The sequence below is a fragment of the Odontesthes bonariensis genome, chromosome 1 (assembly GCF_027942865.1).
Source record: "Odontesthes bonariensis isolate fOdoBon6 chromosome 1, fOdoBon6.hap1, whole genome shotgun sequence".
NCBI classification, from domain to species: Eukaryota; Metazoa; Chordata; class Actinopteri; order Atheriniformes; family Atherinopsidae; genus Odontesthes; species Odontesthes bonariensis.
The window spans coordinates 36,151,395-36,163,621 of record NC_134506.1 but is presented as its reverse complement, the minus strand read 5'-3'; the positions used below and the strand labels follow the sequence as shown (position 1 = coordinate 36,163,621).

The 12,227-nt window shown below is 43.1% G+C and overlaps 1 protein-coding gene across 1 annotated transcript in view; it reads right to left on the bottom strand.

Moving 5' to 3' along the window:
• trip4 (thyroid hormone receptor interactor 4) overlaps positions 1–12,227 on the bottom strand; it is a 101,689-nt gene continuing 89,462 nt past the window's right edge. The window contains exon 13 of the mRNA XM_075465717.1: positions 1–1,751. Coding sequence (XP_075321832.1) covers positions 1,687–1,751 — 65 coding nt within the window. The 3' untranslated portion in view covers positions 1–1,686. The remainder of the gene's footprint in view (positions 1,752–12,227) is intronic.

The following is a 12,227-nucleotide window of genomic DNA, read 5'->3' as shown; positions in this document are numbered from 1 at the left end:
TACACCAAGCAGACGTCTACAGCGTGAGTAAACAGCGTTGTAGAACATCCTCTTTATTGGTTCAGAAGACACTGAAAGGTGGGAGACACCACCAATGTACAGAACACAAACTTCATTTGTCAACCTAAGATAATACAACAATTAGGACCTAAAATCATCATTTTTTTTTCTAAAGATGATATTTACTGTCCGACTCCCTTTTTTGCAACTGATGTTAAATCTATTTTGTCTATTTTGTACCATTCCTGCAAGAAAACAAGAGCCATTGCAAGCAGTAGTTTTTACAAAGAATCGATGGGAGAGTTTGGATTTGATGGAAGCGATTTTCTGGCTGGTAATGAAGGGAATTCGCAGTTTGACATGCACAAGCATTTATGCTGTAATGACCTTTTGCTTTTTGAAGAATGTAAGAGGAGGAAGTGACAAAAAATTGTTTTGTATGTGCGGCCTTTTTCTACTTATAGGCAAATGTCTGCCACAGTTGGGTCTCTCTGCCCTGTGGGTTTGGCTACGTTTGTTTACCCACTCATTTGTGCCGCATTAAGAGAGCATGAAGCAGGTTAATTCCATTTAAGTTTATTTATTATTTATAAACTCCGAGTTAAAACCTGTATTTTTAGAAGCTGCATTAAGGTTAATGTTGCTCACACACTGTGGGAAACCATCTCAGGACCATGTGCCAGCATACATTTGAGAGCATTCTTACAAAGGAGCCCACAGAGCTGCACATGTGCACATGAAACTTACTAAGACACGGTTTGAAAAGAGAACTATCAGCTGCAGTGAAAGGCACCGGCATTCACTTCTACGTAGGTTCAGAACTGAAAACGGGTTTAAAGTGTTGTGGTGGTGAGCAGGGAGCACACACCCAAGCCAGATAACAAATGCTGTTTAGACTGAAAATATCCCTGCGTCCAAGTGTTATCCTTAGTGTCGGCATGTTGCTACATGCTCAGAGGGAGCAGACGAAATTCCACCCAAGGTAAGTCCAAAAGTCTGAGGGCTTATCAGACGGCGGTTTAGGCTTAAAGGAAGATTTTTACAACTGAAAACTGAAAAGATATCACGGCAGCAGTGATGGTTTAACAGTGAACGGCATGAAATAAGCACGCGTTTGATTAGTCTGACAGTGTGGTGCTCGGTGATGTTGGACTGCAGTGTTGTGCCGGTTTCAACTACTTTCACCGTGGATTTTCCTCCCCTTTCTGCCACCCCCCTTCCAACGGCTGTAATGAAATAGTCTCATTCAAATTAATGACAAGGCTTTTTTTTCCTTTTTTTTTTTTTAACAGAGTGCTATTGTCGGTGTAAATGTGGCCTTAAGTGTGAGAAGGGTAATGACAGGCCTGTCTCTAATGAGCAGGAGAGTCGAACAGCATTTCTCCTGCGGCTGTTAAGTCCCTGACCAAAAACAAAGCCAAATTAAAACCTCATGGGGTTCATTCATCAGAAAAAAAAACAAAGACGACGTCTATTTACTGTGTCCCCATACAAGTCATTTCGACAAATCAAATCAGCTTCAGGTTTCTTTTAATTTTGTGCAAACAATCATAAGGAGAAGAAATGCTGTAGATATGTGTCAAAGCGATTATAGCATCTATTTATCTTTTTAATGGAGACTGGACCAACACCAGTACAGATCGAGACCAATTTCTCTTCTTTAGGGAAGATAATGTTCCTCCAGTGTCACTCTGCAGCTGATGGGACCAGCCCCTTCTTGGCACCCTGGTGGTAGTGACTCTCCAGCTTCCCTGTGAGACAAGAGGGGGGAGGAAGGGAAGGGTGGGAGGGGAGAGAAGAGGAGAGGATGAATCAAAACACCATCAAAGGGACAGAATGACCTTTCTGAGAGCTCAAGGCCTGCTGATTACAGGCGGCCTCGGGTTGATGCACAGAGACAGCGAGATGATGAAGTAAAAGAGCAACGAGACCTTTTATTCCACAGCAAAAAGAGATTAGACCACAGCTTTTGTCAGTAGTATTTCATGTTAAGTTATTCAACACAGATGTAGATTCAGTACAATCAAAGGTCAACAAAAACAAAGGAAAAAATGATAATATACACTGTTGAGCACAATAATACCACTGATACCAATACTAATGATCATTATAATATATATAAGCCCATCTGACTTCACAAAAAACTGCAGTAACATCCTTTATTTCAAGGGTGATGGCAGATGCACACATGCTACCACTGTAAACAAGTGCAGGTAGCACAGTGGCTTGTAAAATGGTTTGAAAGGAGCCAACACTGGACTGTGTTACATTTCCAGTAAATCAGAGTGGTTTGGAGTATCGGCATCGAAGCGTTGTGCTTTTCTGAAGGGCAGAAAGCACATTGTTGCGTTTGGAGTTTAGGTCTCGTTATTTTTGAGATCATATTGTGATGTGAGGAAAGCCTCGTTTGCAAGAGTCAGAGGACGACAAGACGGCGTCATCGGCGTAAAAAGAGAGCAAATTTCAGTTGGAAATGAACTTCTATTCATTTGTACAGAAATGAGTAAGATGAGGGTGCGATACTGGTCCACGTTCAACACTTTTATCAAGTAAAAATAAAAAAAAACTTTTTTTTTTTTACGACACGAAAAAACAATTGAAAACAAAAGTTTCGGCTTTTCGCTCATTTTTCGGCACACCTCGTTAGTTTTGGTTTCCAGTGACAGCAGTGAAAACACAACTGTAATATGTCTCATATTTTAGAAATGGACATTTTATGGATGTTTAACTGAGCATCAAAGGTAGAATATGTGTGGTATTCGACATGGTAGTTTTAGTCTATTTGAGATAAACTTATTGGCTGTATTTGTTTTTTTTTTTTATTCTGATCTGTTGAGGTTGTTCCGATTGTTTTCTTTACGTCTATGCAGAAGTACAGAAAAATAATTAAATCACCATCACCATGTTACAGTTTACCAGCTGTAGACTGAAGGGCAAACGTTGGTCTGGAGGAATGAATGCAAACTGCATCCAGAGCTTTACTTATCCATCTGAATCCAGTGATCAGCACCTTAATTATGGCTCTTGATGACCATTGCCTGTCTATTAGACTAATCTGTAATCTGTAACCTAAACTAATGTCTCTTTAATTATAAATCTATACTGTACAACCCCAATTCCAAAAATGTTGGGATGCTATGTTCTATTGTGAATAAAATAGTTTTTTTTAGATTTTATTTTATTCACATTTTACATCTTTTTTTTAGAATTGGGGAAGTAAATATATGTCATTTTGTATATCTAGAGTTAAGAAAAAGCTTTAAATGAATGATAATAACAAATCGATAATTATAACAACCAATTTCATTTGAACTAATCTGCAGCAACACTCTCAAATCTGCCTGAAATACAATGAATACAACCATCCAGAATAGAAGAAGGCTGCTGGGAAGCAGCAAATGCTAAGCGCCATGAGCAGTTTCTAATAAGCATTACACACATTTATCACTCATTTATCTTTACTGACGTATCTGAGGAATGTTAATATCTGTGCATGTCTGTAAGTCCACTGAGAATGAATCAGTGATGGATTCTTTCATTAATCTGTTGGATCTCGTTGTTGAAACGGCTCCCGCACAGACTTGCTTATTAGCAGACAGCCATTTTCAAGCCTGAAAAATCCCACTCTTGTCATCATTTCCATGAGTAACTTGATGCTAACATATTCATGCGAGACTCAGATGAGAATGTTTGCAGAGACTAAACAGCTGAGAATCTAGAGGAGGGATTTTAGCAAGTTGCTATTTATATAAAAGCTTGTGGCTATGGTGTGTCAACACAACCCCCTGCAGCCACCGACCAGAGCTGACCTCCTAATCTACCCTCACTGCAACCCATCTCTGCCAACGCAGCTTCACCAATATTAATTACATTTCTCCATTAGAGTTCGTCCTCACAAACTATGCTCGGCTGCTTTGTCCTCTTCTGCAGAACAACCTCCGCTGGGTTTCGATAACCCGTGTCGACCCTGTGCTTAACTGCAAAGCAAGTAGTGTAGTGTGTGTAATAGTAGCCACACACACCAGCCTCGAGTTTGTCAAGCCGCAGCATTAGCTGGCTGTTTTCCCCATAGTTGAGATGGGGGGGGGGGGATGATACAAGTGTGACAGGCAAGGGCTGTGGTTGTCACTTGCGCTATCTTTTCATGTTGTCACATTATGGCTGAACTCTGTGGGTAGTAGCAGCATAAACAAGGTGTTTAGCAGAAGTGTTGTTTGCTCACTATTTCCAGGCCTCTCTGAATGGTTGTCAGTGTGTGTCTGTTCTGCCAGAAGTGAGCGCTGCTTAGGCGTGGAAACCTCTGTGGAATTTTTTGGTGAACGCTGCCAAAGGTTTTATCCAAGATTAGTAAAATTATGCGTTCACCCTAACCGGATTGCATAAGTTTAAAAGGCTTTTTTTTTTATAACATTCACCAGACGATGCCAGGGGAGAAGAGCCATTGTAGCGTGTATTTTAAGGGGAAAATAAATATTAGATGGTAAGAGCCCAATAACTGTGTCATAAAACCCAGAGGGGGAACCTGTACTCAGGAGAGTCACAGTGGTGTTGTGCCAGCATAAGCAAGACTTTTTCCTCGGGGAAGTAACTGGTTTCGTCCTCTCTCGATTCCTTTGGAGCACGGTGCGAGTTGAGAGCTGGAATCAATACTGTGGAAAATTTGCCGTGGCAATTTTTCTTGTCAGGACTCAGTGACATTTCTGCGAAAAGCTGCGTATCAGCATACATGAAAACAAACTATTATCAGAGTCAAAACAAGCACTCTGGGAATGAGCGCCGGTGTCAGCACAGTTACCCCCTCATGAATACCTATCACAGGGAAAAATTCAGCTTCAAGGACAGCGAAGGACTCTGTAATCAAAATGCGATGTGTGAACAGAGTTATCGAGCCGTTTTCTGGGAGGAGAGGTTAGAATGCCGTGCAGTGATATCAGCAGCGGTACGCGACTGATAGCATGGAAGAGCAGAAACTCTGCTATGTTCAATTTGAATTCAATTCAAAGTTAAATCTTTACATGATTCTCGAACTGCTGTTCACTATAACTTCTCCACTCAGAGAGGACCCACCGGGGAGCAACATAACACGCTGAGAACAGAACATTGGCAGATCACTTTATCAAATTTTCATGTTGGAGGGTGAAAATGTCCAGCTGACAAGGAGCAACATTATCATTTATTAAGTCATTGCCACCTGGTGACCACGAGTTGAGCAGTCACTCTGTTTGTGTCTCCAGCTCCTGAGTTAAGTGCCTCTGAAAAATCATTTCATGCTCCGCTTGGCTGCTCAGCAGGCCTGTGTTTAGTTCAATTTCGCCATCTTCGCCAGTCAGTGAGAGTCCACTCGGTCCTTCTGTGGCCAGCTGCGCGCAGCTAAAATATTTGTAAACGCTGCCACTATATGTGCCTAAAATCAATCAAACAAAAGACACGTACCGCCAGTCACACCTTTACAGTGTGCTGTAGACATGCCCATGTGTGGGAAGCTTGGCTGCAGCTGACCCAAATTCTAATATGAACAGAGCCACGTGCATGGCTGTGAGGTCCCGCTCATACATGGAAACATCATAGCTAGTCACTTTCAACTCATTTCCAATGGATCGCAGGCGCTACTCGACTTCAAAATGCTTCTATCTGCTGTGTTCTTCTGCAGGGAGTTAAGGCCTCGGTATGCTTCTCCGTTGCTATCCGTCAATCCAACTCCGTGGTCACTTAAGCCTGATTTATGGTCGTCTATGGAGAGCGATGGAGACCCTCCCGGAGACGCTCTCCATCGCTTGCGTGCGTCGGCCAAAATTATTTTCTTTCGGCCTCAGTATGCTTCTCCGTCGCTATCCGTAAATCCGTCTCCGTAGTCACGGAGAGGCTTTAAACCTTTCGAAATTCTCCGTCGGGATGTCGGATACGCAAGGCAATTCACCTTCAGATCAGTAGGCGTCGCTACGTTAAACGACCCAATCTCGCGACGTCTATCGTGAAAGTCGTTGATTGATTGTTTACCTTCCGGCTCCGTTTCGCTCCTCACAGTGAACGATGGCGACCGAGAGAGAAAGATTTTCTCCATTTCTTTTTTTGAAATGTTGACCGGCATACAGTAAACTCTTTCAAAAATGGCGGTGTTGTTGTTATGAGAGGAAGGAACTAACTAACCGGAAAAGTGATTCCGGAAATTATGTTTTTAGCCGACCAATCACAACCCTTGCGGTCTCCGTCGTCTTGACGGCTAGATAGGAATTTTGGCCGACGCACACAAGCGACGGAGAGCGTCTCCGGGAGGGTCTCCTCTCCGTCCGTAGACGACCATAAATCAGGCTTTAACCTTTCAAAGTTCTCCGTCGGGATGTCGGATACACAAAGTAATTCACCTCCCGATCAGTGGGCGTCGCTACGCTAGACGACCCAATGTCGCGACGTTGACCGGCACGCAGTAAACTCTTTCAAAAATGCCGGTGTTGTTGCTCTGAGAGGAAGGCGCTAAACTGGAAAAGTGATTCCGGAACTGATGTTGTTAGCCGAACAATCACAACCCTTGCAGTCTCCGTGAGTCTCTGTCTCCTCGACGGATAGATCGGAATCTTATGGCTGCAACAACGTCTGGATGATGCTGTGGAGATACAATTCATATGATGAATCTCTCTGGCCAATCATCTTCTAGTGTTGTCACAGCTTGCATGGAAACTCAGTCGAGCAGGTGCTAAAAATAAAGTACCAGGAGCTATCCAGGGTGGAACAACAAAAGACAGGTGAGTCAAGCTGTCCCATGCGGTGGAACTGTGGCAGAGAGCTTTACTTTGTCCAGAACAGAGTTCATTTCTGTGGCTGAAAATGGCACCATGAGAGCAGCGAGAGAGAACCAAAACAGTTGAGGCTGGACAATCGGATGAAATAAAAATGTCTTAAAGGAGCTGCAAACCCTGATAATTGGTCCCTGTGGATGCACAACTATGAGTGGCCTCTTTAACATAGACATGGTTGCTGTGTTACTATAAAAAGGTTTCATTTCAGAGGCTGTCACACAGGAAAATTGACATATATCTGATGGGGGGGGCGCTGGTGTAGTGGAGCACACAGATCACTTTTCTGATTAACTGGTGCGCTATTTAAGTGAGCGTCGGCCACATAATGAGGGGCCTTCTTCACAGCGTGATCTCTATGTGAAAGGTGAAAATGTTGTCTTTTTTCATCAAATGAAAGGCAGCCCGTTAAAGAAATGTCCTTTGGGTAATTGTCAGAACTTATTGTAATACACCAATGAAGCAAAGCACGGGAAAAAAAACAACAAGGAACTGATAACTAAGGACGACATCATGGAGCACAGAAGCTGGGTCAGACACATATGAACCGGGAAAGTCAGTCCAGCAATGCTAAATATTCCATGTGTGAAAGCGACTTTTGTTAATGGCTCAGGAGCTGCTGAGCTGTCGCATTTCGAAAATAGGCGCTGTGGAGTCGAGAGAGCTGGAGGGAATGCAAGCGAAAGACGAAGGGGGGGGGGAGAAACAGAAAGGCTGGACCATCGATTGGCTGAGATAATTTCCCATTGATTGCTGCACTGTTTGGAGATTGCTGGAGAGAGGTTTATTGCCCACACGCTGCAGCTGGGGAGAGGGCCATAAAATAAGCACAGGTTGTCTGCAGAGGGCCAGCTCCATCACCAAGACCGTAAAACACACACTGAGCCACGCAGACATTCATACGTTCACCAAGCTTGGAAACTATCCTTCCACATTAACAAATATGACTGCATGCATACTATTCCCATTACAAGTAATGGCAGAGCACAGCTCGCTGATGATGGAAAGAGCTCGCGCACAATCCCGTGAAAACCCAGGGCCAGCGGTTCAAAGAGTATTTATTAGACTGAAATGGAGGTCCGCTGACATCCTCCCCGACATCAATAACACGCAGGTCCATCAGCCTCCTTGCAATAATAATCAGAGGAATAATTGGCTGGTTGCCGTTTCTCTTTCTGCGAGAGTAACCGCCCAAACACTGAGGACTAAAAAGGATGAATCCTGTATCCTTATTGCAAATCTTTATTACACACAATTCTCAGAGCGCCTGAATAATAAACCCAGAACAGCTATGCATACGGTTTGCACTTTAAGCAGATGTTGACGCACCTTCTGAAGACACACGCTGACATGAGGAAATGACTTCATGCCTAAATATGATGACACAGAAACGGAAAAATAAAATAAGCCCCACCAGCTCTGGGATTGAACAGTAACTACATAAGAAAACTGGCCTGATATTAAGACGTTCACAGTGAAAAGTCGAACCATCAAGTTCAAACACTTATTTTGAGAATCTGAGAGGTGTTAATCGGAGTTTTCTTTTCTCCTTGTGTTAACAAATCTCATTTGTCTGCCTTCTTACATTCAGCGCTAAGCCCAAACATCCATATAAACTGGCCAAAACTGTATGGTGGAATTCTTCAACTTGGCTAAACACCCATCCAACAACTTTGAAGAAGTGTATTTGATGTCTATCGATCGCGGCTCTGAGTAAACCGACACACTTCTCTATTTGATCAAGTCTTTCGGTCCCCACCGGCTCCGCAACACGTACAACTCTCCTTCTGGTGAACGGACTGAAGCCTCAACTCTGCAGCCAGCTGTTTTAAATCAAACAAATCTCCCCGTGTTTGTGTGTGCAGGATTTTCCTACTCGCCTGCTCTATAGCAAAGCCGCATTTGTATCATTGAACGTACAGATGACAATGTTCATTTCCTCCTGCCGAGCTGAACGTAAAAATGTTTTTGTTCCGGAAGAATTCCTGCCGTCAGTCATCCGGGTCAAGAGTTTGCTCGGCCACTCCACTTTCTGCCGGTGAGAAGCTGGTTCTGAGGACAGAGGCACCGAAGAGGTTGAATTTGGTGTGGGAGGAAACACTGAGAAACGCTCTCATCTCACTTTTAAAGTGGATTCCTGGTAACACTCAAATGCTGACATGTTGACATTTAGGTTCAATCTTCACCAGCTCTACCATCTTGGAGTAGCTTGTTAGCACATGAACAATTACAAGTGCAGTCTATCTGAAGATTTTTAATGAGACACTCTGTGAAAGCTCTAAACAACTGGAGCACACTTTCACGCTCAGCTACTGTCAGATGGCACAAAGGAAAGTCTACAATTCAGATCAGTGCTCGAATCGCAGTTTAATATCTGTATTCAAGACTTAAAGTAACACCAGACAACTTGTTTTCGCTTTTTGGTTCCCCCTGCAGCTGCGGGATGTAACACAACTGTGTGTGAGCCCTGCACCTACACAGCCGTACACTTTGTCATGTTGAAGAGGCCAGGAAGATGCTATCAAAAACCCAAAAAGCAAAAACATTGTGATGCAGGGCTGGAAACCAAAGTCATGAAGTGCGGTACAGCAACCCCCCCCCGGCACTCCAGGGCAGCTTCAGCTCTGGGTATGTGCGTAACAAAAGTCAGCGCAGAAGCACATGGCTATAAGGTTCACAAACCTCTCCAGTGTTGCTTCAAAGGGATAAGAAAATGAGTCCAACCATTTGGGCTACATTTGGGCTCTGGGTCCCAGCTGGAGTATGAAGTCTGCCTTCATTTTCTACTCGACTTATTTGACTAAACACATTGTGTATACTTGGTCGTCTGTTCACTACGTTAGAGCTTCTTCTCTATTGGGGCCATGTCATGCTGCCATGTCATGCTGTCTTTCTGCTGCAGTTAAAAAGGATTTCAATTGTACCAGTGCTCACATTACCCAAGGAGCTACCACAAGGTGATGACATGGAAGTTATCTTTACAAACAGCACAACACGGAGACTCTCAATGGTTTTTAGATAATTGATTTCCAATTAAATGGATCATTTATGTTTTTCTTCTCAACCTTGTGGCTTATACAGCTGTCGGGGACACACTGGGATGTCTTTAGTCTTGCCGGATTTAGAAATAAAGTTATAGGAAAGTAACTCATACAAAGAGATGATGTTCGATGTAACTGAGCAGATGTTATTTCAGTGTTTATAAGTGTGTGTCTGATGCAAATTTTATAGCAATACATCCGACATCTGTGGTGAAATTCAACTGAAAACCCAACAACTGGATCCATGTAAAAGTTCCTGAGATATCCAGGTGTGGACAGTTCCACCGCCTGTGTGGCCACAAAGGTTAATTAGCTGCAACACCCACTGGGTGCTGTTGTTTCATGGGGAGTCATTTAAATAGCTGTGATGTACTGGTGAGTATTCACAGCATCACAACTCCAAATAAACTACAGCCCTGACTGTCAGTCAGTGCCTTTGCATGCACAGATGAACCACTGTCCTGGTTGGTGCATCAAGCCGGGCAGAGGAATCAGTTTATCGTCCGACTTCACAGCAATAGGCGGCGATATGCCTCCTTTCAGCTTGTTAGAATTTGGCTTTTCCTGGTTGATTTATTATGTCACTGTCCAAAGCAAGTGACAAACAATTTAGCTGGTGGTAAATTAGTACCGTGCAGAGCAGTTGATGGGACAGTTTTACAGCGCTGAGTATTTGATATGAGCAACACTGCTTTGGCTTTGTTGGTACAAACTTCTGGGTACTGGTTTCTTCCGTTACTTCATGGTCAAAACCAGAGGGGGGATGGCGGAGCATACACAGAACACCATGTACTGCAGCATATACATGCAGTAGTAACACGACTTCAAACTGCATTAGCTGGGTGTCGTAGCCCGACTTTGAGAAATTTGATTTGGGATGATTTCAGTCTTAAAAGTCTGGATTTGGTCGGACGACTGGGGTAATTGTTTTATGTTTACAGTTTTATGGCCCTGGTCACATGTAGCAGTAATATGAGCGCTTGGTGACTGAAACCACTCAGCTAGATGCACAGTTAGAGTCGAGCTACAGTGGGCCATTTATCTGGATTCCTGTCCTTGTAACTGTATACATGCACCGGAGCAGAATCGAGTTATGACTGTGGGAGATCATTGTACGCGTAAGTATAGCCGAAATCCCTGCACGGACATCTTTAAACTACTCGAATTGGGGTTTTGTAAGATGACACTGTGGTTATAAAACGCGGTGAATGAAGCACCTTAATTGGGAATTCAGCTGCATCAATATACACTTAAACTTTACTGTTTTTTTTAAAAAGATAGAAAAAAAAAAAAATCTAACTTTGATGCATGTACAGGGTGCTTAGGCCCATTTGAGTCTAATCGAGTGCATACCTCATTATCCAAGTGTGTTGGTACGGTTTGAGAAGCTCAGTTTTTTATGATCCGACTGACATGTTCACATCAAATCTTAAAGTCTGGTTATATATTGTGTTTTTTCTAGTGTTATGTGAACGTGTTTACTTTCACATAATTTATCCTAGGTAATAAAACTGGCCCTTACTATCAATGCAAATAAATAAACTATAAATTCATAATCACTTTTTCTTAATTAGCTGTTTTTTCCTACTATCATGAAACCTTGATTACTAACGAAATCCCTTACTTATGAATATAAATGTAATAAAGACACATTGAGAATTATTAAGATAAGGATTGGTCCAAATTGAAGAATAACCCACATTTAACTGATGTGCCTCTTGTGGGATGTAACAATAACTTATCCTCTGGTCTCCTGACCAATGCATTGCGTGCAGATGCAGATTTGCCAAACTGGACCTGTGCAGGACTCGAGCTGGTCTTTGAAAGCAGATATGATGCAGTCTGCGTGTTTATTTACATACAAAGTGAGGAAGTGATCACTTGCATGTGGAGATGCAGTCAAATTCCAGGTGCTAATTGCTGTACTTAGAGCTCTCCACTTCAGATCAGATCACCAAATGTTATTAATACCAAGTGTGAGTGGAGCATATGGCGAAAAGGAGAAAGTCCAATATGTCTTTGGCCACACAGTGAGTGCTTGTTGGTAAGTCAGTACAGCTAAAATGTTTCAAAGAAATCACACGTGGCAGTAGTATTTCCCATATTTCAGTGAGCCTGATACTCATGCAATGGTCTTGAAAATGGAGTGCAAGGGCTCGCGGTTCATGACAACTCCAATGGCTTTTTTTTCTCTCTCTAAAGGCTTGATTCTGACTTCACCGCAGCAACACCGCTCTTTATTCTCCTTTTACCTTTCTGTCCTGGCGCATACGCCTCCAGCTGAAGTCATTCTGCATGTGAAACCAAGCTGTTAGACCTCGAGCACTGCAGGAAAGTGGATGTGTACAAAACCCCCAGTAGCCAGGGGAGAAAAGCAGGAGGGGAGGGGGGGGGG